This window comes from Peromyscus californicus, unplaced genomic scaffold (assembly GCF_007827085.1).
Source record: "Peromyscus californicus insignis strain IS unplaced genomic scaffold, ASM782708v3 Scaffold_22__1_contigs__length_63687245, whole genome shotgun sequence".
In the NCBI taxonomy this organism is placed as follows: Eukaryota; Metazoa; Chordata; class Mammalia; order Rodentia; family Cricetidae; genus Peromyscus; species Peromyscus californicus.
In genome coordinates this window covers 59,238,748-59,265,245 of record NW_026294525.1, presented here as the reverse complement: position 1 = coordinate 59,265,245, position 26,498 = coordinate 59,238,748, and the positions used below count along the sequence as shown (strand labels likewise).

The 26,498-nt window shown below is 37.0% G+C and overlaps 1 protein-coding gene and 1 pseudogene across 5 annotated transcripts in view; both read right to left on the bottom strand.

Annotated features, from left to right (window-relative positions):
* Rev3l (REV3 like, DNA directed polymerase zeta catalytic subunit) overlaps positions 1-26,498 on the bottom strand; it is a 152,763-nt gene that overhangs the window by 19,156 nt on the left and 107,109 nt on the right. For 4 of the 5 annotated variants that reach the window (XM_052751437.1, XM_052751438.1, XM_052751439.1 and 1 more), the window contains 9 exons: positions 25,918-26,029; positions 23,730-23,845; positions 17,958-18,076; positions 15,265-15,383; positions 11,419-11,560; positions 10,782-11,026; positions 9,439-9,547; positions 5,362-5,568; positions 2,764-2,873 (listed from right to left, as the gene is read on the bottom strand). In XM_052751437.1, coding sequence (XP_052607397.1) covers positions 2,764-2,873; positions 5,362-5,568; positions 9,439-9,547; positions 10,782-11,026; positions 11,419-11,560; positions 15,265-15,383; positions 17,958-18,076; positions 23,730-23,845; positions 25,918-26,029 — 1,279 coding nt within the window. Of the gene's footprint in view, positions 1-2,763; positions 2,874-5,361; positions 5,569-6,024; positions 6,152-9,438; positions 9,548-10,781; positions 11,027-11,418; positions 11,561-15,264; positions 15,384-17,957; positions 18,077-23,729; positions 23,846-25,917; positions 26,030-26,498 lie in introns of those variants that run through there. The other variant, XR_008221293.1, reaches the window with a different exon arrangement.
* Positions 18,087-23,712, bottom strand: LOC128118657 (E3 SUMO-protein ligase PIAS2-like; annotated as a pseudogene).

Genomic DNA, 26,498 nt, shown 5'->3' with positions numbered 1-26,498 from the left:
CTCATCATCATTTACAAAATTCCTTCATTCAGTTGATGAAGTAGTTGAGTCAGAGAAGCTAAGTGAATTATGATTGGCCATGTGAATACACTTAGAATACAGCTAGACAGATTTCAGATCCTTTCTTTTAGTTGAGATTTCTTTTCCACTCTGCCAAGTGTTAAATTTATTATTTCTAAGTCATTTTCTACCTTTTATCATAATTATCCTCCCAATGAAAAAATGAGACTTAATTTGAATAAAATTAATTATTAAGACATATTCTGGGAATTTTTTTGTACTTCTAATAACTGATTTGTAGTCTGCTGCTAGAATGCACATCCTAAAAAAATTGTCCTCACAGATGAAATAATTAAGGGTGATCAAAATGATACTGTCCATAAATTTAACTGATTGGAATCTCAATATTCCTGTAAAATCTGATATACAGAGAAAGTACTTGCTAGCAGTCAAAACATAAATTTATATTTATGTCTCAATTACTGACTAGTTGGTGACAATTTCTTACCTAAGGGCATGAACTTCCAATAGCATATAAACTGCTAGCCTAAGTAATACTCCTCACCCCCAGTTGGTTCTGAGAGCCTGCGAGTACTGGATTTTGTTTGAAATTATTATTATTTTTTTAAAGATTTATTTATTTATTATGCATACAGAAGAGGGTGCCAGATCTCATTACAGATGGTTGTGAGCCACCATGTGGTTGCTGGGACTTGAACTCAGGACCTCTGGAGGAGCAGTCGGTGCTCCTAACCTCTGAGCCATCTCTCCAGGCCCTGAAATTATTTTTTAATTAAAAATTTTTAAAGGGAGGGTCTCACTGTGTAGCCCTGGTTGGTCTGGAACTATCTATGTAGATTAGGCTGGATTTGAACTCACAGAGATATACCTGCCTCTGTTTCCCCACTGCTAGGAATCAAGGGCATGCACCACTACCCCTGGCTTGTTTCAATTCTTAAAGATTTTAAATGGTATATAATATTCAATAAAAATCATGATAACTTATGATTCTATGTATCACCAACTAATACATACAGACTCTCAGTTAAAAGCAACAATTTACATATTTTTATACAAATTTCACAAAGAAATCTAACATAATGAAGTTTGTTTTAGTACTATTTTGATAGACTACCAAGCATAAGTTTAACTTAGCAGCAAAATGCCCAAAGATAAAACTAAAATATGGCTGGGCGGTGGTGGCGCACGCCTTTAATCCCAGCACTCGGGAGGCAGAGCCAGGCGGATCTCTGTGAGTTCGAGGCCAGCCTGGGCTACCAAGTGAGTTCCAGGACAGGCGCAAAGCTACACAGAGAAACCCTGTCTCGAAAAACCAAAAAAAAAAAACAAAAAAAAAACTAAAATATGGCTTTTGATGAGCAACATTAGATAATACTGACAGAGCTCGGAAAATACCAAACTATCCCTGTCTACTGGTAATAAAAAGATTGCCACATGCAACAAGGTCTCACTGAGCACTAATATAATGCTGATTGAATATACATTTTAAAGGACTGCAAAGATTAAAAACTGTTTAAAGATCACTTACAAGTTATTTTTATTGATTAGAAACATTCTCTCCTATTGCTCTGTTGCATAATGATCTGAGGGACTGAGGCAAGTGCTTCTAGCTTGATCACAATGGGACCCTAAACTTACTATGAAAACCACTTCAGACGGCAACAAATTAGAATATCTACATTCTAGAAGGATTTCAAGGAGCCAAACAAGTAAGATGTTACATAAATAACTGGGTCTTGAAAAATATTAGACTAAGTAACAAAACAAACAGGCTGATACTAGTAATCCAGGATTCAAAAGCTGTCCCATTCTTCACCAGGATGTGAATGGGGTTATAGAAGTCTGCATATTCTTTGGGATCAAATGAGTAACTGTTTGCTTCTCTTAGAAGGTCAATAGATTTAATAAAAAGTTAACAGCATAAGGCTTTGACAAATGCCTTTTAAAAAGTTTTTTTTTAAAAAGATTTATTTACTATGTATACAGTGTTCTGCCTGCATGTATGTTTGCACACCAGAAGAGGGCACCAGATCTCATTACAGATGGTTGTGAGCCACCATGTGGTTGCTGAGAATTGAACTCAAGACCTTTGGAAGAACAGCCAGTGCTCTTAACTTCTGAGCCATCTCTCCAGCCCTAAACAGCTTATTTTTTGTTTTGATTATGTGGGGTGTGTGTGTGTGTGTGTGTGTGTGTGTGTGTGTGTGTGTACACGTGTGCACATGTGTATGCAGGTGTTTACTAAGGACAGAGTATGACAATGAGTATTCCTATCATTGTTCTGCTATAGTGGTAGCCAGCACACCAGAGATATTCCTGCCCTTGCCCTCCCTAGTGCTGGGGTTACTCATGTGGCCATATCTAGCTTTTAATGTAGGTACCGTGAATCCAAAATCAGGTCTTCCTGGTAGCATAGCAAATGTTCTTAAAAACTCTGAGCCATCTTCCTAGCCTGCAGTTGTTTATTATTATTATTATATTGTTATTGTTATTGTTATTACTACTACCACTATTATTTTAAGGGACTTAAATACAGTGACTCAGAAGAATTACCCAACCAAAAGATCATAAGGACAAGAAGACTGATATAGGAGAAAGAATTTAAAAGGATTTCCCCTAAGCTATTTCAAATACAAAAAGAAGGTATCAATAAATGTAAACAAAACAAAAAAGAAAATAAGGAAAAAAAAAACCCAAACCAAACCAAAAACCCAAGTATAAACCCCTAAATCCATTCATTACCTGTCAGTATCACCATAAACAACCCTAGCACCCCATTTCTTGGTATCATTCACTAGTTTAATTGCTCGTTCCAGGGTCTCTCTGGCTTTGTGAACAATACTATCACCAACCTGTTGATATAAACACATTGGAAATGATTTCTTAACAAAGCTCAGTGAAAGTCAACAGATTTTAATGATACTAAAATTTTAATTATTGAGTATTTCTAGAAATGAAATAATGTAAAACGAAAATAGCTCCCACTGTTACCATAAAGTTTAAAAAGTGAATTTAAAAGAATCGATGACTATGGACTTGCCTTTGAATGTAACAGGAAGTACAATGGATTGCACACTTTTACAAGGTACACATGTACATTTGATTCTTGGAACAATAAGCCTTGTTTATTCAAAGTCTTTCTTTTATACCCATATAACCAACCAGGGCACGAATTACATTGTGTTGGGTCCAAGTATAAGAAATATATGTGTACATCCTTCAAAAATTGTCAGTGTTTATGATAATTTAAATGCTGAAATTAAATCTTTGTGATTATTTATACTTTTTCTAGTAAAATTAAGTAAAAGAAAAAAATGTACACAATTGTATGGCAGAAAATAAATTAACAGTGTTCAATTTAAAACAAGTAGGTAAATAAATATGACCCCAGGGTTCTTTCACTGTGACCAGTGAGTTTTAGCAAGGATTATGGCACAAGCTGATAAAAGATACTAGGCCTTAGGCAATGCGAGACACATCTTCATTAGATTATATAGCTGGTAAACTAAGGAGACTATATACCATTAGTATTATGTGACCAAAGTTGAAATTTCCAAACTAAACATAGGATTGAATAGTATTTAGAAAACTGTCTAAAGTTGTACTGCAAAGTAAACACTAGCATATGAACAAAGGAACAGATAACAAAACTGGGAGCAAAAATTTAATTTGCATTTTAAATTAAGATAATATATCCTATTGAGACTTTGAGTATATTAGAAAACCTTGAAAATGTGAACCATAACTTAATACACTAAAATATACCACGAATTACCATCCATGGCGGTACAGATCTTTAATCCCAGTACTTAGGAGGTAGAGGTAGGCAGATCTCTATGTGTTCCAGGCCAGCTAGGATTACATAGGGAGATCTGTCTCAATACAAAACAGAATAATAATAAAACAACCAACCATAAAAGCACTAGAAGTCAAGTTATCTACCTGAAACTAGTAAGTTTTAACAAAATGTTCAGTCTCTGCCCAGCAGCCATCTTCTCCTAGGCCCCCATCTTCCCTCTAGCACTGGGGTTCCAGCCATGGCAGTGCACACCATTTACGGGTACCGAGGCTCTCAAGTTTTTAAGCATGCAGAGCAAGAACCTTACTGACTGAGCCAACTCTCCAGCCTTACATCAGCACCTTAAAAAAAGCACGTATGCTGTGTGATCAGCATATATGTGGAAGCCAGAAGATTACTCTGTGGAAGCCAATTTCTCCTTCTACTTTTTTGTGGGTTCCAGGGAATTAAGTCAAGTTATCCATCAGGCTTTAGTGAGCACCTGACCTGCTGAGTTCTACTGTCAGCCCCTGAGCAGGAGTGAGGCTCACCGCCTATTGTGAGCTGTGAGAAGACTCTTCCTCCTCTCGTTTTCTCTTTGCAAAGTACGTAAATTGGGCACATCACGGCCCTCATATGACATTAAAGATCATTAGGTCAACAAATCTCCTGTCTTTTCTCTGCCATTAGTACATTTACTATTCTGTTGCACTGTATTGTATTCATTTCTACTAAACATCTTAAGAAATTAGTCTTATTCTATGAAAAGTGCTTTTCAACTGATCAATCCAAATGAAGGTTTTAGCTTCTTTAATAGGTACACTAACAAATATTTTACTTTTTGTGTATGGTGCATGTACATTTAATGTGAGTGTGTGTGTGTGTGTGTGTGTGTGTGTGTGTGTGTGTGTGTGTGTGTGTGTGTGTATAGTGGCCAGAGGTTGATATTAGGTGTCTTACTCAATTGTTTTCCACCTTTTTTGAGACAGGTTCCTCCATGGAACCTAGAGCTCACTTATTCAGCTAGACTAACTAGTCAGTAAGTCAGCAAGCTCGAGGGATTCCCTGTTGCCACAGGGATCAGCTCAGAGACCACAGGCAATAAGCTGCTGCTCTGACATTGCATGTGGGTACTGGAGATCAGAACCTGGGCCCCTCAGCTTTACACAGTAGGCACTTTACTGACTGAACTGTTTCCCCAGCCTGTGGAATGATTTGTCTTTATCGTAACATTTGGACAAGTCAACCTCACTATAACTTGGTTTCTATTAAAATAGTAAAAGGAATAATTTTGTCTCAAAGTTACTACTGTAAAAACTACTATACACTGGCACTGAAATCTCATGTTAATAAATGTAAAAATATGCATATAATTTAAAAATTATTATTAAAATAAGGGAACAGAACTTTCAGAGAAAATTCACAAATACTCAGGAAGATGCATGTTTATAGACCCAACTTAAGAAAAACTAATATATCATGGAAATGACACTTAAGTTTAAAAACATAACAACATACTTTAATAGTCTATCCTGAAAAAAAAAAGGTATTAAATGTGTTACCTCAATGCATGGCATTCTCCCAGAGAAATTAGCAGCTGTATAGCCAAATGTGACATTTGCTATCAGCTTTAGTCCCAGCTGACGTGCATTCAGCATTCGGGACAGGGCTCTGTCTTGCTTGTAAGCTTTCATTGACTGCTTCACCATGAATCTAGTCTTCAATATCTCTTCAAGCATTCTTGGTAGAACACCCTTTCGTACTGAAGGCTATTGTAAAAGGAAAAAAAGAATGTATAAAATTCCTCAGTCATATATACATGCATATAGATTTCAGTAACTAAGAAAGAAACAAGTATAATAATGGCCAACTCATAAATTGAAACATGCTACTAACAAATAGCCACAGGACTAGTAGCTGTCATACAAAATGAGCCATTTTATTTCTTTTGAAGAGGGTTTTTCTTCTCAAACATTCCTGTACTGTTTAGAATTTGAATGCGGCACTTCTATGTGAGCTCTGAGAACTCCAGGAAGCAGGATGTCAACTAGTACATAAACAACCATACAACAAATTCAGAGGGCAATGCTGTTCAAACTTTGATCGAGACCCCCATCCTTCTAGAAAGACATATGGGCCTGTATCACTCATAACCAACCTCAGTTTTTAAAGATCTCACCCTAATGACCCCACACAGTGCTCTGCATGGAACTCCATTTATCTACCTTGGAAGAATGATGAGCTGGGTTGACTCTGCTGACATTCAAACCTGCAGTTCCAGGGACTCTAGGTATTTCAAATCTGATGCTTAGACCACTAAGCCATCCCCTCCGGCCTATATTTATTAGCAATCTGGAAGAGGGGATGAATAATGAGGTGATAAAATTTGTTGTTGCCAAAAAAAAAAATCATTTGTATTAATCAAGACTAGGGAGGATTTATGCGAACTCCGGGAGGAATTAAAAACCACAAAACAGTTACTAACTGATGATTCATAGTCACGTGCAAAATAACGCATGTCAAGCTGAACAATTAAAACCCCAGTTATAGGATAATCACACTTTTGAATATTAAAAAAATCTTACTTTTATTTTTACATACTAGGTCAAAACGTAAATCAAGTTTTAAAAATCCTATTAAAGGGAGCTTAAACAAATAACTCATACATGTGACAAGGAAAATATAGTCTAGCCTCTAATTCATTTGGTGTACCTTTTGAAGCAGATTTAACTTCCCTTTGTTCTATCCTTTATTAGCGCACGCTGTGAAAACTTTCATCCTCACATACTATGTCTTCATTATTAAGACCCTTTCTATTGTGCTCTCTAACACTCCCCTCTTTCCCCGTCCACTTCCTTTTACCTTCCCCAGTAGACCCTGTTACTTTCAGGTCCTCTCCTCCAAGCCTCTATTTTCAACATATGAGAGGAAAAGTAGTATTTGTCTTTCTGTGTTTGGGTTATTTTACTTAATATGTTGGCTTTGTTTCCATCCATTTCCCTGAAAATGACACAATTTTATTATTCATTATGGTCACACACTACTCCGTTGCATGTGCATGGCACATTTTTTTTTTTTTCCCGAGACAGGGTTTCTCTGTGTAGCTTTGGCACCTTTCCTGGATCTCACTCTGTAGCCCAGGCTGGCCTTGAACTCACAGAGATCCACTTGCCTCTGTCTCCCAGTGCTGGGATTAAAGGTGTGTGCCATCCCCACCCGGCTCATGGCACATTTTTTTATGCACTCATCTGGGGATACACAGGATGGGCACCCAGGCTGATTCTGTGACTTAGTTGTTGTGAGCAGTGCAGCAATAAACAGGGGGCATACAGGCATATCTTCAGTGTGCTTCCTTTCTGGTTTATTCACAGAAGTGAGGCTGGATACCCAGGAGGGTGGCTTTAGTCTTTAAAGGGGCCTTCACACCAGTTTCCACGGGGCTGTAATGATTTATTGTCCTACCAGCTGGGTAAGGGTTCCTTACTCCTCTCACATTTGCTGGCATCTGTTTCCTTCCTTGATGACAGCCTCCTAGACTGTGGTGAGGTGGAATCTTAGTGCAGTTTGATTTACATTTCCCTGGTGGCCAAAGACACTCAGCACCTTTCACATGGTCATCAGCCACTGGGATTTCTTTGAGATCACAGGCTTATTTACTAACTGGATTATGTGCTTATCTGGTATTAGATTTCTCGAGTCCTTTATATATTTTGGATATTAATCCTGTTGGAGTTGTGATTACTCTTGATTGTTTAATTTGCTGACAGAAGTTTTTAAATTTTATGTAATCCCACTTGTTAATTCGAGTTTTCAGTCCCACTCAGGAAACTGTTACCAGTACCAATTTCCAGAAGTGTTTATCTGATGTTTTTCTGTATCACTGTTAAAAGTTTTAGGCCTTCAATTCATTTTCAGGTGATTTTAATTTTAATTTCACGCGTATTATTTGTTTTATGTGAATGAGTGTTTTGCCTGCATGTCTGAGCATAATGCATGTGGCCGGTGCCCACAGAGTCCAGAAAAGGGCATCAGATCCCCTGGAACTGGAGTTACTTTTTTCACTGTCTATTTTTAGCATTTTTGTCAAGAATCAGATGGCTTAGATACACAGGTTTATTTCTAGGTTCCCTATTCTATTCCATTGTTTATGTTATGTTTATACTATGAAGCTTTTGTCTCTTTGGCTTTATAGTGTATTTTGAAATCAGATATTATGATGTCTCCCCTCCATCATTATTACTCTTTTTGCTTAGAACTGGCTTTTGCTATGTGATATCATTTGTGTTTTCATATGAGTGTTAGATTTTTTTGTTTGTTTGTTTTCTGTTTTGTTAAGGTCATAGGTATTTTCTTAGGGACTGCATCAAATATGTAGTTCAATTTTGATATTATGTTATTTTAATGATATTAATTCTCATACAGTGAAGTTTTCCCATCTTCTCATTTCTCCTATTATTTTTTCTTCAGTGTTTTATAATTTTTCTTTTTTAGACAAGGTCTCACAATGTAGCCCTGGCTGGCCTGGAACTTGCTAAGCTAGTTGAAACTCACAGAGATCCTCCTGCCTCTGCTTCCTTTGTGCTAGGATTAAAGGTGTGTGCCACCATGTTCCTCTCAGTGTATTGTAATTTTTATTGCCAAGGCCAAAGACGTGAAGTCTTTGATTAGATTTATTCCCATGGTTCCACTGCCTCCCCCACCCCCCCGCCCCACTGTGAATATGATTGTCTTCCTGATTTTTTCCTTTCTCAGTGAGGCATAATATCTTAAAATGTAATATAAAAAGAACCACGATCAAATATGCAAAAATGTTATTTGAAAATGGATTATTTTAGACATGGGGAAACAAAAAAAAAAATTCTACTCCAAAGATTTCTAAGAAGGAAATATATCAAGAACTTACTGGTAAAAAATTTTACATATAAATTGCTAATTAAAGTTTGGTATTATCTCTTAAGTGGTAATAAGTACACCAGAATGAATTGGAGGGTTGGTAGGATCTGCATCTACCATCAAACATAGTTTCATAAGTGTAGTATACATTAACTTACTGCTAAGGAACAAGAAAAGAAATGAAGTTGGCATATGAGAGGTGATATAACCTCTGAAATCTATTTTCTTTACTCAATCAGGAAGCTTTCTTTAGTCTTTCTTAAGGAGAAAGCATACAGAGAATAAAGGGACCTTATTGTTAATTTGGATGCCTTCTTTAAAAATGTAATCATTAACTATATTAGAGTATCATCATGTCTAAGATGGTAATTATTAAATTTAAGATAATGTAGAACATTTGTAGGATGTATACATTAAAGCAATTAAAATTTTTGCAGGTAACATCTTTTAACCATCAAATTGCTAGGTATGTCTGCCAGATTATAGGAGAAGGTAGATGCTATAGGTGTATATTTATTTTCTTCAATATTTCATTAATTAAAATGTAGCAATTAAAATATTTTAAATCAAAATTCAACCAAAGTAAGATGATTTTTTTCAGGATGATTTCTTAGAAGATTTGTTTTTGATCTTATGAGATAAATGTCATCAAGTCGTGTAACCTCTTGTGTCAACAACAGCTAAACACTACTTGTTCTCTCCACGTAAGCCACAGTTAATTCCTTTCATTTACAAGAGAGCATTACCTTGACAAAAGCTACTCCGTTGGGGGACACTGTGATGTCATGCCTAATTTGGTAAAGTAAATCTGGAGGTACTCTGAGAGAGGTACAGCCAAATTTGAACTCCTCATACCTGTTTAGAAAGAAAGTATGAAGCAGAGACTTTCTCAGATGATACAACACAGCTTTTAGACATCTTTCTAATTTCACCACAACTCCATTTTTCAAACATATAAACATGAATTCATGTAACTAGTAATATGCTTGCTTGGTTCAATAACAAAAATTCTTCGTATATCACAATTTATAGAAAAAAGCATTTCTTAAATGGCAGTACTTTACAACTTAAGGGCTGAATATACACTAAAATACATAATTTCACTCAAAATATAATCATGTTATATTAAGCTCCCTAAAGAAAATTTCAAGTATAAAGATAAGTAATTCCAAATTTCCTGCTTAATAAAAGACAGTTTCTACAAATATTCCCTATGAAAGACACTACCAGACTAGCTCATAATATCTGGTCTCAAGTACACAAAATCAGTAAGAAGATTCTGTATTTCTTATAGTACAATAAATATATCCACCCCTTTGACAATTTAAAAATGTTATTCTCATTGAACTTACATGAACTAACCAACTGTAAGAGTTAACTCATCTTTTGAAAAATCACAGCCTATTTCAAGTCAAGAGGAAGTGACAACTGGATTACATCATTATTTTCAAAGCATTGTACCGAAAGCTGAAGTAATAAAAATAATTCTCATTCTAAAGGAGACCACTGATAGGTATGAAGACTCAAACAGAAAGATGCAAGGCTGATCTGTCTCTACTCAGGATCCTCTTCACATGAGCCATCCAGCTACAAAACTGAATCAGTCATATGATTCATGTCAATTAGTAAGACTGTGCTGTACCCCAATTCCTCCTACTCTTAAGGACAGCTGTAACAATGGGCCAGCTGTGCTGTACCCCAATTCCTCCTACTCTTAAGGACAGCTGTAACAATGGGCCAGCTGTGCTGTACCCCAATTCCTCCTACTATTAAGGACAGCTGTAACAGTGGGCCAGCTGTGCTGTACCCCAATTCCTCCTACTCTTAAGGACAGCTGTAACAGTGGGCCAGCTGTGCTGTACCCCAATTCCTCCTACTATTAAGGACAGCTGTAACAGTGGGCCAGCTGTGCTGTACCCCAATTCCTCCTACTCTTAAGGACAGCTGTACAATGGGCCAGCTGAGCTATACCCCATTCCTCTTATTCTTAATAAGGACACTGTGAAGTAAAAATCCATGAAGACAGTCTATAATCCTAACACATATAAAGAACAATAACATGCCTGGAAATATAAAAAAGAAATCTTACTTTCCCAAATTCTCTACATGGCCAAGGCAAGTGGAAAAACAGTAGTTATATGCAATCACAATGGAAGGATATAGTGACTGGAAATCCAAAACAAGAACGGAGTTGCTATAGAAACGAGACTCAGGTTCCATGATGAGGGGAACACACTGTGGAGCTCTCATCTGGGATCTCTGCTGAACACTAGGTGTCACAGGAATATAGTTCATTGGTTTAGCAAACCGCAACATCATTGACTCTACACGGTACTGCAAAGAGAAAAGAATGTCCCTTGAATATATGGTAATATTTGGGGGGTGCTTTCCCCCTGCAGATTGATCGTATGGTTTTCTATATTATTTTAAGTATTATTTAGTCAAATTTCAAGGTGTCACTAAAATTGATTTTCAGATTCTTAATTTTTAACATTAAAATGACCTATTAGGACTTGGAAGATGGTAAACTCAGAAATGTAAATCATGAGGTAGATGTTCTTTCCTGGTTTTTCTCACTGCTAAGGGGTAATTCTAATGATACTACAAGATTCAATTACTCAGGTACTGATAACAGATACAAAGTTTAAAAATCTATCATGTCAAACAGGTCAAGAATAAGTATCTCATTTATATAGTACTTTAAAGTGTACAAGAAAAATTTCTACCTGTGAACCTCTTGTTAATACGTGTAAAAACTGAATGCCAAAAAGTCTGGCCATTTCACTGGTTTTTCCAATAAGGTCCAGCTGTTCTAACATTTGGAGATTTCCACGGACACGGCTAACATAATGATCAACCATTTTCCATCTGTCAAAAGAGAATCCATGCATGAATACAGGTAAAGTGAGGTTATTTAAGGGGAGAGTCCCAATATGAACCTTTAAATAAAGTATGTTAAGGAGTTAAATGTCAGAAAATTTCAAGGAATACAACTCAGTAATAATACCTACTATTTAAAATAGTACTTATGATAAGGTATCATAAGGATAATTAGTTTCAAATTTCGCCTTGACTTTGCTAACCCAGGCCCAGTTCTCTATTTCACTTGGCAAAAGGTATTTATTCAGAATAACACCCTATTAGAGGTGGCATGACGTGCATCTAGAGCACTACACCATCTCTAAACAAATCAGATATAGTTTTTAATGTTAAGTTGAATATAAATTATTGAGAGCTATTGGTAGCAAAAGACCATGGGAGTATACAGCAGGTGACAACTAGTGCTCAGGTCAACCTATCAGAACCAAGGGTTCTGTTAGAGGAAATCATCATGCAAAGAGTTATGGAATTACTGCCTTTTGAATGAATTGGCTATTTCTTGGTGTAAACTTCTTGTGCAATTACAGCTGTGATATCTCTCCATTTACCATGCATTTCCAAGTAATGTGTACATGTAGTCTCATGATTATATCTCAATCTTATGGGCACACATGATTGTGGATAGTCAAGAAGATGGTTTCTTATTTGGCTGTACAATTTTTATGAATAGAAACATACTAAAATATGCTTCATAATAGATCTATGTTCCATGTGGACTGTAGATACTTAAGAGGTCTTGTTCTCCATCCTTAGCCACTGACAAGGCAAAATTGGTCAAAGTGTCCTTGTAGAACTTTCACAGAGTGGCACTGCAGGTGCCTGGCCTTGTTGGGTCAAAACTCTTCGGAAGAATTATAGTAAACCAGAAGTGATAGTGCAGGTGTCTGGCCTTGTTATATCTTAGTCCTTTAAGAGATCAATAGCAACTATGTTGCCCAAGCTTCTTCTACCGGCACCTCCTCACTCTGATTCAAAAACAATTAACACTTTGTACTTATTTCTACACCAGTTTTTAATGCAAGATTTTAGGCTCAGTAGACTAATTATGTATAGGTTCTGAGATTCAGGTGACTAAGAGAAAAAAAGCTGTTAATGGACTAATCATATCTGGATATTATTAACCACATGAAATAGTACAAGTATTCTTTGCCTTTTCCTTAAATCTCTCATTGGTTTCATTTCTTCCCTTGTAACCCTTGTAGCTATCCCTTTAAGTGATAGCCAGAACTTTTTACAATCTACAGCTGTTGTCAGTCACCAATTAAGGTGACCAAGTCTTTGCCAAGTGTGACTCTTATCAGAATACTTGTTCCTGTGAGTTTACTGTGTAGTTTTTACTAACAAGTTGTGAATGAATGGATACACACACACACACACACACACACACACACACACACACACACACACACACACGCTTGGGGGAACAAAGAGGAGAAGGAAGATGGAAAGAACTAGGTAGAATAATGAGAGAATGGGGACTGAGAGGAGCTAAGGATGAGAACAGAAAAGAAGCTGTGTAGATAGAATTGATTCAGAAGAATAAAGTGAATGGACTAAAGAACTCAGTGTGCTCAGAATCATTCGATATCCCTAGGTTTAGATCCTCAGCGGGTTGACAGATTCTTCCATGGACCCTGGGAGAAAACAAGGAGGGGCTGGACTGCTATTGTTTTCGACAATAAGTATTATTTATTGGTTGACATATGGTTTTCCCCTTGAGCCGGCACTCTATCACTGAACTACAACCTAACTTCTCTGTAAAGTTTTGACAGCAGCCTAGTCCTTACTGAAGTCTACTTCACTTCCCTGAGTTCCTCAAAATGGAATGGAAGATGAGTAGATACCATGAGAGACAGAAGGGGGGTAGGAGATAAGTGGGTGGGGAGGAGCTGGAAGGAGCTGGTGGAGGGGAAAACCATACAGAATATATTGTATTAAAAAGTCAATTGTTTCCTCACATACTCGAGAGTTGTTTTTTAAAGCTGCATCTTTCCATCTTTCCACCATTTAACCTTCTATTTGATAAGCCCAAACACACCCATTTTTAAATACTGGACACCCGCCTCTCTCCTTTGGGAGTAGAAATCCTGTCAAATTAGAGGTGCTTGGGAAACACCTGGAATCTGGTATATGGCATTCCCAATCACAGACTTGGCATTAAGCAGAGGAACACCAGCTGATGGGAACGGGGCTCCTGCTCACAGAACGTAAGTAATGGAGCTCCGTAGCTAAGGAAGCAGCAGAAGAATCACCATCTGCCTCTAAAGACAGGCAGAAAACCTGCCTGGACTCAGAAACTGCTAGTTATACAAAACAGGTTTTTTTCCCCAGTGGCAAGAATAGGAATGCTGAGGAGGCTCATCCTTATGCCCCAGAAAAGAACTTCCAAAGACTAAGGCTGGACCAGGAGAAATGAGTAATTCCCTCAAATCCACTCTACGTCTCATAGAGAGTAACAATTGCATGAGTGTCGATTTGTACAACTGTAGTCCTAGCATTTGGGAGATTGAGGGAGGAGGATTCCAAGTCTGAGGCCATCCTGGGCTACATTAGAGCCCAAGGAGACCCTAGGCTATGTACAGAGATCATGTCTTTAAAAAGAAGACAGGAAATCAAATCAATTGGACAAACTAGGAATATGTGAATGACTGTTTCCTTATCAGAAACAGTGAAAGTCAGAAGGAAAGGCAATCAAAATCTTTATAGCACTTAAGAAACAGAAAAAAAAAAAAGCAAAACTCAACCCTAGAATAAGACAGTAAAGTATCAGTCAAAAATATTTTCTTTCTTCTGCTAAGTAAGGGCTGGGACAATTTATTTCCAGCAGATTTTCAGTAGATGAACTACCAAAGAAAACAGATATTGTTAGCAGAAACTAACCAACCATATGGCCCAGGAATCTGTCAACTATAGAATATGAAAATGTATGTTCACATAGACTTGCGTACACACTTATTATATTTACTCATAGTGGCTACAACCCACAACTGGTGTCTATTAAGAGTTGAATGAATAAACTGTTATGTATTACATATAACTGACTATTACTGAATAATAAAGAATGAAAAACATGCAAAATATTGAATCTCACAACAGTTACAAGTTAGAAAAATTATAGTTGAGTTTCATCAAAGAAGTCTGACAAGAAGCAATAGATTACTAATATTTCCATTTCTATGAAGTTCTACATGTGGCAGAAGCAATCAGCTAATAGAAATCTACTTAGTAATTACATGGGTAGTTAGGTTTTGGGTAGACTGATTGTAAATTTGTTTAGAGTAGTCTTTTGTAGCTAGGTACAAAGTCAGAGAACTATTCATTTTAAAAGTGTAAAGCTCAATAATACTGATTTAATTTTACTTTTAAAATTAATTAATTTATTTATTATTTTATGTGTATGAGTGCTTTGTTGGCACGTGTGACTGTGTACCATGTGTGTGCCTGGTGCCTGCAGATGCCAGGAGGCACTGGACCCCCTGAAAGTGGAGTTATAGACAGTTGTGAGATGCCACGTGGCTGCTGGGAATCAAACCTGGGTCCACTGGAATACAGCCAGTGCTTAAGTCTGCAGAGCTGTCTCCAGCCCCTAATGCTGATTTGAAATAAATAAATAAATAAATAAATAAATAAATAAATAAATAAATAAATAAATAAATAAATAAACCGACCTCCTCTTGAGCAGTAAACATTACCTGTAGAGGTCTGTCTTGTTGTCAAACCAGTCTGACAGGACGCGGAAGGTGAAGAGGGGAAAACGCTGATGGAGAACATGAAAGCTCACATTTTCAAAAGTGTAGTTAGTCAGAGCAACCTACAAAAAGTGTACGGCATAATTACATTCATGTAGATCTTTGTTGCTGTCTTTTAGTCAACTCCACCTCATCTGGTTTTAAAAAGTCCTAACACCACTTAGAACTTCTCATAGAAGAAGGAAAGCTAATTGTAAAGATTGTCTGTTACAAGTAAGCTATACATAATTAATTCAAAGTTTGTATAGCTTACTGAACATAAAATTTTCCACATTTACCACCCAGGAAGAATAAAATAGGCATTTAATATTAATCTCATCTCAGGACAGTGCTCCAAACTGGTCTACTTTACTTAAAATTTGTCAGTATTGGTACTCTCTTTCCCTGTCTCTCTCGCTGGTGGACAAAGGTAGAAACGGCAATCGGATGAAGTGACAACCCAACAAGTTTAAATGAGGAAGGACTGCAAAGACATTGATAACAGTGGAATAAAGCTCACCCTCAAAGCGGTAGGCAGAACACATGCATTACAGATCAAGTTAGTGCTGTGGAGAATAAATCGCAATGGCTTTCTCTGAATGCAGACAGTGAGGGAAGAGATGGGAGGAACAGGAGGGACTATGTGGGGGAGATATGACTGGAAACGAGGAGTGTTACCATACAGGCAAATCAGGTTCTTAAACTGAAAAATCTAGGGCTGGCGTGCACGCCTTTAATCCCAGCACTCAGGGAGGCAGAGCCAGGCGGATCTCTGTGAGTTCGAGGCCAGCCTGGTTTACAGAGTGAGATCTAGGACAGGCACCTAAACTACACAGAGAAACCCTGTCTCGAAAAACCAAAAAAAAAAAAAAAGAAGAACAAAAAAAGAAAAGAAAAATCTAAACAGTCAAATCTAACACTCTGTTCTCTGTACTGTGAAACCACTTGACAAAATCTGAAAGCCTAGACGGAGTTGATGATTTACAAGGTCTGTAAATATATTCAGTTTTCAGTGAAAGAGTCACATATTCCTTTAAGTAGCTAACATATATCTAATAAAAATTATTGTTTAAGAGGCAGTGGGTTTATTACCAAGGACTCAAAGTTCCAGTGGGAACAGCAGAAATTTTATGTTTGAAAGAATCACACAAGTTACAAATTGCCAAGCATCATGAGAGAAACAGATAAAAGACACAAAGATTAAAAAGCATCCAGAAAACATAATCTGAGTGTCTCTAGTATAAAGTAAATACTCAAGGCCAGCTCTGTTCCAAAGTCTTGAGAGACGTATTACTATTATCATTCAGGATTTCATGGAAAATGTCAAATTGCCAGGAATAATTAAATTTTTAAAAAGCAGTGGGCTGGGGAGAGGGTTCAGTTGGTCAAGTACTTCATGAGGACCTGAGTTCAATCCCCCGAACCCATGTAAAAAGGTCACACTGTGTGTTAGCACCATTTGTAATATGAGTGCTAGGGAGGGGGTAAGCTCCAGGCCAATGAGAGACCCTGTTTCAAAATACAAGGTGGATGGATGGCTCCTGAGAAATGATATCCAAGGCTGACCTCTAGCTTCCACAAACGTTATTGTGGAAGCTAGAGGTCAGCCTTGGGTATCAAACGTATGCATACACAAATCCTCACATACCACCTAAGAGTACACAAAATAAAATTATCCCCAAGCAGATTCATATAATGCACAGTTTCAAGTTAGAAGTTAGATTAAATGTGAGCACATCTTCAGACTCAGGGCATAAAGAAGAAAATTGAGGCCACATAATTTTTTATAAAGAACCCACTGCTTTATCGGGTATGATTTGCATGTGACAGGGCTCCAGCATGCTTGGTAAGTCAGTGTTTAACAAAAATCCAGGACAGCTACACGATCACTGAATACAAAGGGAAAAATAGAAAGTGTATAATGAAAAAGTAGTTTCAAATAGGAGATGCTATTGGAGAATGAATTTTCATCTAATTGTTTCAGCTCTTATTACTCCAAGTCCAAAATCTAAAACAACCAACTTATAGTAGAAATCTTTATATTTTACATAGAAAAAATAAACAACTTCCAAGACATAAATATCTAGTAAACTCTACAAGCTTACTTTTATTGTGTGTGAAATAACCATTTCTATAAAGGAGTGTAAATTAATGGGAGAGTTTGCTGAAATTATTTAACCCAAAAGCCTATCCAATGGGATACTGCTATTAACTACTGCCAAACAGTTTCTCTCCAGTTTGGCTCAGTACTTAAATGTATTTATTATGAAAGTTTCCTTCCTAAGTCTTCCTAAGAAAATCTAAGACTAGATTTTCTTAAAATGATGAGATTATACAATATTAAACACAAATACCGTAATATTTTATTACAATTATAGACTATTATTTTTAAGGGTCTCATTATACAGCCTAGGCTAGCTATGGATTCATGACAGGTATGTATGATGATAATGATTTTTCTAGTTGTTAAGTTAGATAGACATAAATAGAAAAACAATGAAGGCATAATTTTTTTATTTTGTCATTTTATATTTTGCAACTTTACTTACATACAACAAAATAAATCACAAAACATAGAGAATTTATACTAATACTCCATGAATAAACTGTTAATTGTTCTACCTTTATTTCCAAACATTTTAGATTAAAAGCCTCACCTCATTCCTCATGATTCTCCAAAGGTTTAGTGTAATTCTGCCAACAATGTTTATCTCACTCATAGTATCTGATCCGTAGTCATCTCTTTCCGCTGCAAATCTGTTTTCAGTTTTGTCATCTATAAAAAGATGCAAACTGTGTCAACTCACAGAAAATAAGCTTTTCGGTAAATTATGCCAAAAAGTAAAAACAACAAAACTAAGAAGTAAGACTAAAGGTAAAATTTGATTCAGTCTATTAGAATAAGGGAATACTTATTAATTTAACTAACAAAAGCCATTTTTCTTTCTTAAACACGTAGAAATTTTGTAAAACAAATATATTTGAAGATACATGCATTCCCTTCCTCTTTCTATATAGTATATACACTTATCCCTTGGTGTCTACAGAGGATGGTTCCAGGATATCCTGTAGGTAACAAAATATGTGACACACTCCTTAAATAAAATGGCTTAGTATTTGTATAAGACCTATGCATAGCTATATTCATGAACGTCACCATATTGTTTACAATACTGAGTACAATGTATGTACATGTACTGAGTACAAAGCTTAGCGCACATGCATTTTTGATCCATAGTTAGCTGACTCCATAGATGTGGAATCCCATGATATTAAGAGACAACTATGTATATATTTTTATTTTTGTCTATACAAAATCCAAAAAGGTTTTAATCTGAATATTTCTCAATGAAAACACTTTAGTGGCGTTTGAAAGTACTTTGAATGTAATTCCTACTAATACAAAATTAAAGTTCCTTCAAAATCTTCTTACTTTTTAAGTACATTATTTTGCATATAAAATAGTTTCATCAATAGTAATTAAATTTTTGTTTAGCAAATATTACTTCTTTATTTTATCATGTGTCAATTTTAACAACATACTGATAGGGTTTTTTTTTCCCTACACCCTCAAGTATTTCATAGTTGAAAATATTCTATTATTTTTAACTAAAAAATAGGCACTGTTAAAAATTCCAATGGTATAAACCTTGTTTTTAATTAACACTGATGAAGCTGTAATTTTTGAATTTTAAATGCTTCATTAAGTTAAATGGACTGGTCATTTGTCTTTTATCCTCTTACTGACAAGCATACTTTCCTTCCTTACCGAGCCATAAACTTCACAAGCATGAATGCTACACCAAGCACAAAGGTTTAGCATTTTGAAACTTTACTAATACAACCTTTGTGCACCATTCACATTGACAAGGGGGCACTGGCAATAACAAGGCAGTCACTTTTTTCCTGAAATGACAAGGCTGTTTTCCACTCCATTAACACAAACTATGTGCTTGTATTTCATTGCACTGTTGCACAGGACCAGACATTCCGAGCTGCACTTCATTATTAACTTCTTGGTTCTTCTGGCCAATCTGATGCCACTGGCCTGTGGTAGGATGGACTGAGTGGCCTGGTAATGAAGGCGGAATGGCAGCAGGATCAAGCACTGGGCACCTTACGTATGATGGTTAACACAGAGAACCCCTTTTGTGGAACGACTTTGTGTCTCTGACAGAGAGAGGCACTTCCCTCTGGCAAGAGGATCTTCCTTTTCATCATGAGCCCTCCACTGTGAGCTGAATAACATCTACCTTCTTCCTGTTCTTCACTGGTACACTCCCTGAATGGTTACCAAAGACACTTCTGCTTTTGTAGAGGGCTGGGTTTCATAGCGTCTTTCTTTAGTTTCATGGACACCAAGAACTGTTTTCTTGGAATTTGGTCTCCTCTTCATCAGAACACTCATTGAGAATTTCTGTGAAAGGCCCATCTAATATCACTTTCATAGGCAGCTGATTTGTCACGAAGAGGACAAACCCAAGAGGCCTTCTTTCCGTTCCTTTGAAGATAAAGGGCATCACCAAATCATTACAGACGTGTATGATTCACTGCATGTAGCAGTGTCAGCCTCATTTTTTCTAAAGGGAACATTTAAGAATACTTGAAAACTAGTGTTATCAATTTCGCTATCAGATGTGCAGTAAGTTTTTCTTTAATTGGTGTTCTAGAATGATCAGAGTTTCTATTACCTTTCATTTTTAATCTCTATAATAGCATGGCTGATGTGAGCTGTCAAACAAGATACAAAGACACAAAGTAATTCTTTCCAACTTCTAATGCCTAAGAAATAGAAATCTGAGTTGGGATCCTGGAAGACAACCTAACTAAAGATGTAATATAAAGAGCACCCAGGCAGCTTCTGTTAAACCCATTTTTAGGTAGTGGCACAAAGCCAGTCAAAGGAGTTTCCCATTTACTTTTATAAGTAGACTCTAAGGATAGTTATCTTCGTGAGGACAGCTTGTGTCATAGCCAGACTTGGACTTTATGATTTCTCCAGCCATCTGACCAAAAGTAAAAAAAAATAATAAAAAAAAAATCCCTTGATACGCATCTCTCTAACTAGCTAAGGTGTCAAAGCAAAAATTAAAAAAAAAAAATTCTCTTGAAACTGGTGAATACTGCTTTGAACTAAACTCATGGGCTTGATGAGAAACTCAAGGACATCACGGAAGGGTAGGGTTTTCAACTGCACTTTAGGATGGCCAGAAGGAACTAGAGGACATGGCTGCTGCATCTCAGTTGGGGGTTAGTATCCTGAAGCGGCACAAGCAGCACGGAACCTACAGGAAATGAGGGTGAATCAGGTGTAACTGAAGTAGAAGACAATGGGTGGATTCCAGCCATAGTCAAGTCAGATTCTCTTGGTGAGGAACTGAAAATCCAAACTGAAAATCAATGTTGATTTTGTTTGATTTTGGATAAATTCAAGTGTCCATGGGTATTGGTGCCTATATAATTCTCGAATTTTAATCTGAACTGAAAGGCTGCAGCCACTATTCAATAAATGCAGCACCTTTATTCCATGTATTTGTTTACAACAACTTTTCTTCCATCTAGCAAAGCCAAACAACACTGTAATTCAGAAAACCTAAAACTAGAAACCATACTCCTTGAAATTTGTCATTTTATGCCCTCCTCCCCCAGAGGTTCCTCAGCCACCATGACCTCCAGCTCCTGTAACATCCTCCACTAAGTGCCAATCAAGATGGGCCAGGGCTGTGTATATTTAAACAGCAGCCTTCTTTTAATTTAGCAATTTCTGCTGCTACTTTTTACTAACACATAATGCTACAGCATTTTTGTTTCTTTCTGTTTTTTTCCTTTAGCATAAAAAATGTCCATTGCTGCTAGGTGTGTGATCTCTGTACACAGAAGATTAGGTCAACCTAAGTTATTGTAAGACCTTAGCTTAAACAAAAAACAAAACAAAAAGTCCATTAGTGAACTAGCTAATTTTTGGAGAGAAATAAGATAGCTTGTATAGGGGTGTGTGTGCCTGCACATGTGCACAGGGACCCGAAGTTGACAACTGGGTGTCTTCCTCAATTGCTCTCCCCTTATTTATTGAGACATTCCCACCACTGAACCTAGTACTGATCCACTTATAGAGAGGCTAGCTTGTCGGAAAATCCTGTGATCCTCACCTCCCAGGGCAGGGATAACAGGTACCCACAACCACAGCGAGCTTTTACTGGATGCTGGGGATGCAGCCAGGGGCCTCAGGCTGGTGCAGAAAACACTGCACTGACTAAGCCATCTTCCCAGCCCCTAGGGACTGTTTTTAATATTCCTAATTCTCTCGAGGTTGGAGAAACTCAGGACAAATCTCTTAAACTATGAGAGTTCCTTAGAGCAAAGAGAACTGAGTCCAGTTTCATGGGTGATGACTTTACTGAGAATAAAAATAACCAATCTAGTGAATGTTGTTGAGCAGAGGTTCTAGAGCATTTAAACCATGTATTGTATCTTACACATCTATCATGCTCTAGGAACTTTACCACACTGATTCCTTCACTTCAGCGCACCCACTCTAAGCTCACTCGTACTATAAAAGTTCTACTTAGAAGCATCACATCTTGTCCCAGGTCACATGGTAAAGAACAAGCAGTATTCTAAGCAATAGTCACTCCACCCTGGCGGCCGTGTACACTTACTCACACAACTCTCACTTCCTTCTTTCTGCTAAAAAGATAATGTTCAAAACTTCCCGTTCGCTGCGTTAGCAGCAGCACTCTCACAGTGTCCACTCTGTTTTCAGGCACTCACTATTACAATCACCCTCAAAGTCCTATTAGAGCCTCCACTTTCCAGAGGAGTAAACTGAGGCATGGGTCTATTAAGTAATTCACTTGACATTATATAGGTTGATAGGCACCTAGCCAGAATCTGAACTCGGGGAGTCTTCTCTCCAGAATCTGTGCATTACACACCACGACTATGGTACCTCATGAACCACGTACCCTTTCTGCTGCACTCTGTTGCTTAATAAAAAGCTTGAGCAGTGATTCTGAAAGGATGTGAGCTTTCCATTCCTTTCCTCCCTCCTCTCCTGGGGTGCTGGGGTCAAACTCAAAAACCTCAGCAGACACTCCACTGCTGAGCTACACCCTAATGCAGGATACTAACTTCGTCAATCTTTTCATCCTCACCTCTTACAACCAATTAAATGTAATTAACAAAGGTCCCTGAGGGCTGCCTTGCCTGAACACTCAGAAAGCTGTCCCAGAAGCTGTGGGAGCCAAAACAAACAAACAAACAAAATGTAGTTATACAGGCAACTAATAACTGCTGAGAGAGAGAATTAGTCTCTCCCAGGGATGAGCACCCTAATTAGTTATCCAACACCAAGGGGTCAGCCAAAGTAACACCAATTATTGAAGTATTGATGTGTTATATATATATATAGATATAGATATAGATAGATATTATATATATAAAATAATAATCAAAGAGGCCACCGGTTTGAGAGGGAGTGGGGGTGGAGGTGTTGGAGAGAGGGGACAAAGGAGAGATTAGAGTGAGGAAAGGGAAGAGGGGAATGATATGATTAGATTTTAATTGAAATTTAAAAAAAAAGAATATTAAAAGGAAAACTAAAAAAAAAAAAAACCAAAATGAAACATGAAATAAAAAATCTATAGTTGTAGAATAAACAAAAAAATGATTTGTAGCTGGGCGTGGCACTCTGGAGAAAAAGGCAGGCGGATCTCTATGAGTTCAAGGCCAGCCTGAGCTATAGATCAAGTTCCAGGACAATCAAAGCTACGCAGAAAAACCCTGCTTCAAAAAAACAAAAATAAATAACAACAAAAGATTTGCAAATTGCAATTAATTTTGATATAAAAATTATTATTGCCTCTCTCTAAACTCAGCAGCAAAACCTTTTGGGAACTGTCCTCAAAATTCATACTATTTTTTAGACACAATCAAATAAAAATCAAAAACCAATTACTTAACTATCAATCTTTAACTGTTACTGCTCTTTTGGTCCTTCCTCTACTTTTCTACCAATTTAGTGAGCAAAAAAGTAAAACCAGAAAAAAACAATAAAATTATGGTTCCTGAAGTCAAGGAAATATTAAGTCGCTTCACAACAAGAATGAAGACTATCTCCTAACATGGGAAAACAATTCGAGGGTACTGAGTGGAGAAAGTATAATGAAGATGAAATAGATGGCATAATTTGTTATAAAGATTATATGAAAACATGACTGAACGTGGGAAATCCCCAGCATATCAAACAGCATATGTAACAGTGGGAATGCAGGTGTTCATCCGCTTTAACCCTTCTGTATGGAGTTATAGCTAGAAGTTACCACACTTTAGTATAAGAATGGCACTGGAATAACAGTATTTCCTTTAACATTTTCTCATTATTTACTTTATAATTTCTCTGTAGTTGTAACATTTGCAGCTCTACATACCTGGCACTCGAGAGATCATCTGACATAAGTCGACACTTAGGGCAGCAGCCCTCTGTAAGAGGTAGCCCCAGGAATGCATCTGAATCTCATATCCTAGCAGAATATCAGGGTCATACCTAAAAAACGGGGGGAAAAGATCAAAGAGCGTACATCACAACATTTGGACTTCTGCCCAGAAGAAGTATTTTTTCATGGTGTAGGGGACAAAAATCTAAATCTATAGTCCATAACAGCCATTCTATAATGGGGAGGGATGTGTCAGTGGTCCCTGTAGAATGATTCTGATAGAATGGCTTAGAATAGGTGACTACAAGAGTTAATTTATTTTGTAAAATGAGCTTAATTTGACTAAGGTGTATTTGTCCCACATTTCTTGGGAAAGAAGCTGATGAAATTTGGGGTGGGAGACAAGCAATTACTACTGGAATACAGGAGAGAGGGCATGAGTGGCTGAAGTGTAGGTAGGGTCGGGTGAAGTGTGAGACGTGTGTGGGTATGGCATTAGGATAAAGATCTTCCGGGTCACTGACTTGTCATTTTTATCCTTCTTAACCTACCCACCTTTTAAACAGTGCTAATGCTGAGAGAGAAAACAATTAAAATGCTTCCCTTGTGATTTTAGTGTTGCTTGGTTCTCACACAAAGTAATGCCTAAGGATGACAGACCTGTCTTCTGAAAGGAGGGCAATTCCGTTCAGTAGGAGGTTGAATACCCCGTGAAGTTCACGCAGGGAAAGTGAGCTCGAGGAGCTAAGAGAAGGGCACTCCTGTCGTTACAGAACTGTTCTAGCAGAGCTGAACTGACAACCTGCCTTAAATTCAGGAGTTACTCTGTGGTGTTACTCCAGGAGTTACTCCATGTGGTGAGTGTCATGAAAATATTTCTGGTTATAGTACAAGAGAAAATAAACTTATTTAATGTCAAAGGAAAAACTGTAGGGAAGAGAGGAATTGATTATAGTTTTGAGAGTAAAACCTACAGTGGCTCCATAAAAAAACCTCAAAACCACTCTGGTAAATTTATTTTTTATATTTATGTGTTTCATTTGTATTATTCACTTGTAAATGTAACTTACTATTATCGTTACTAGCTGAATACATTCTAGGCAAGTACTCAATCACTGATCTACATTTTTTAGCCCCCCTCCTTTTTTTGGGGGGGGGGGGTGTTTCGAGACAGGGTTTCTCTGTGTAGCTTTTGGAGCCTATCCTGGAACTCGCTCTGTAGACAAGGCTGGCCGTGAACTCACGAACATCTGCCTGCTTCTGTCTCCTGAGTGCTGGGATTAAAGGCGTGTGCCACCACCGCCCAGCTCCCTTACTATTTTTGAGGCAAGTGTAGCCCAGGCTAGCTTCAAACTTCCAATCTTCCTGCTTCAGCCTCCTGAGTGCTGAGATTATAAAGTAAGCCAACATGCCTGGTTTATTTTCATTGATTTTTTTTTTATTTTTTATATTTAGCACATAGGATTCCTTCTTACACAGCAGAGAAGTACTGACTGTGTGCCAGATACTAAGCTGTTAGTTTTATATACGTTAGCAAATTTCTTATATATGTTAGTAACTTTTCAGATGTAGAAAATTAAGATTGTGGAAATAAGTTAAGTGCATGAGACAATAATACAGGTATTAGATGACACCAAAGTCTGTGTTGAGCAATTACTTACAAATGGGATGAAAGAATGAAATAATCTTTTTATTGTATTTTTTAATTAAAATTATTTTAAGATAACTTTATAAACTCTCATAAGGTTTCACTTTTAACAAAGATCAATTATTAAAATAAAAAAGAATAAAACAAACCAATTCAAAATACTATGGAAATGGTGGCTAGTTCCCAAAGTGGAAACTTACTTAAGTGAATAACACAACTGAACTTTTGTACGAATCCCCATTACTTCCGAACCATAGCAAAATCATTTAAAAAACCCAACTGAGAAGCTATAAGCAAATATTTTTCTCTATTCCCTTAACTGTAAAAACAGAACATTTCTTTTCCTATCCTTATTTGATGGGCACAGGAATGGTGACAGGAGGCTGAATGCAAAAGTCTCTCTAAGGATAATTATATACTTCCAGGGGTCCTGGAAATGATTCTCATCCTCTTTTATATCTTATGTAATCTACATCTGCAGGAAATGACTGAACAAGAAAGACCAGAAAAAAATGAGAAAATACAAGATAATACCTCTTTATTATATCGGTAATTTCTTGGAAGAGTGCCTTCTCATCAGCAGCATAGGTAACTTCTAATCCTGTAATTCCAGATCTGATGAGTAATGGGGTCTGATATCTGATATCTAAGGAATAAAATGTTTGTTATAGATAACATTATATCATGTACTATTAAATAGAAGTAATAGTAATAGTAATAGTCTTCAGTTTTAAGTAAAAGAATATGAAAACTTAACCCTGCAAGTAAAAGTATAGTCCAACTACTTGAAGATTTTCTTAAATGGTTTTTCTAATGTAACATATAACTTAAATTCAAGTTCCACATTTTCAGTTATTCTCCTAAACTCTTCATTTATAAAATTCCCACCAGGCACATATTAACTTGCAAAGAAAATTACTTTGTCTCTAAGCTTACTTTTCCTAATGGTAAAAGCTTTGCTTAGCAGAGAATATTTTAATCACTAGTATGCTAAAAAATGGGTAACATCTCTTCAAGGAAAAAAAAAAACAACACACAAACCATCTTGAACACGTCTTTGCCTGCCTATTTCCACTATGTAAAGTTATCCCACCATGGTTAATTTCAAACTACCA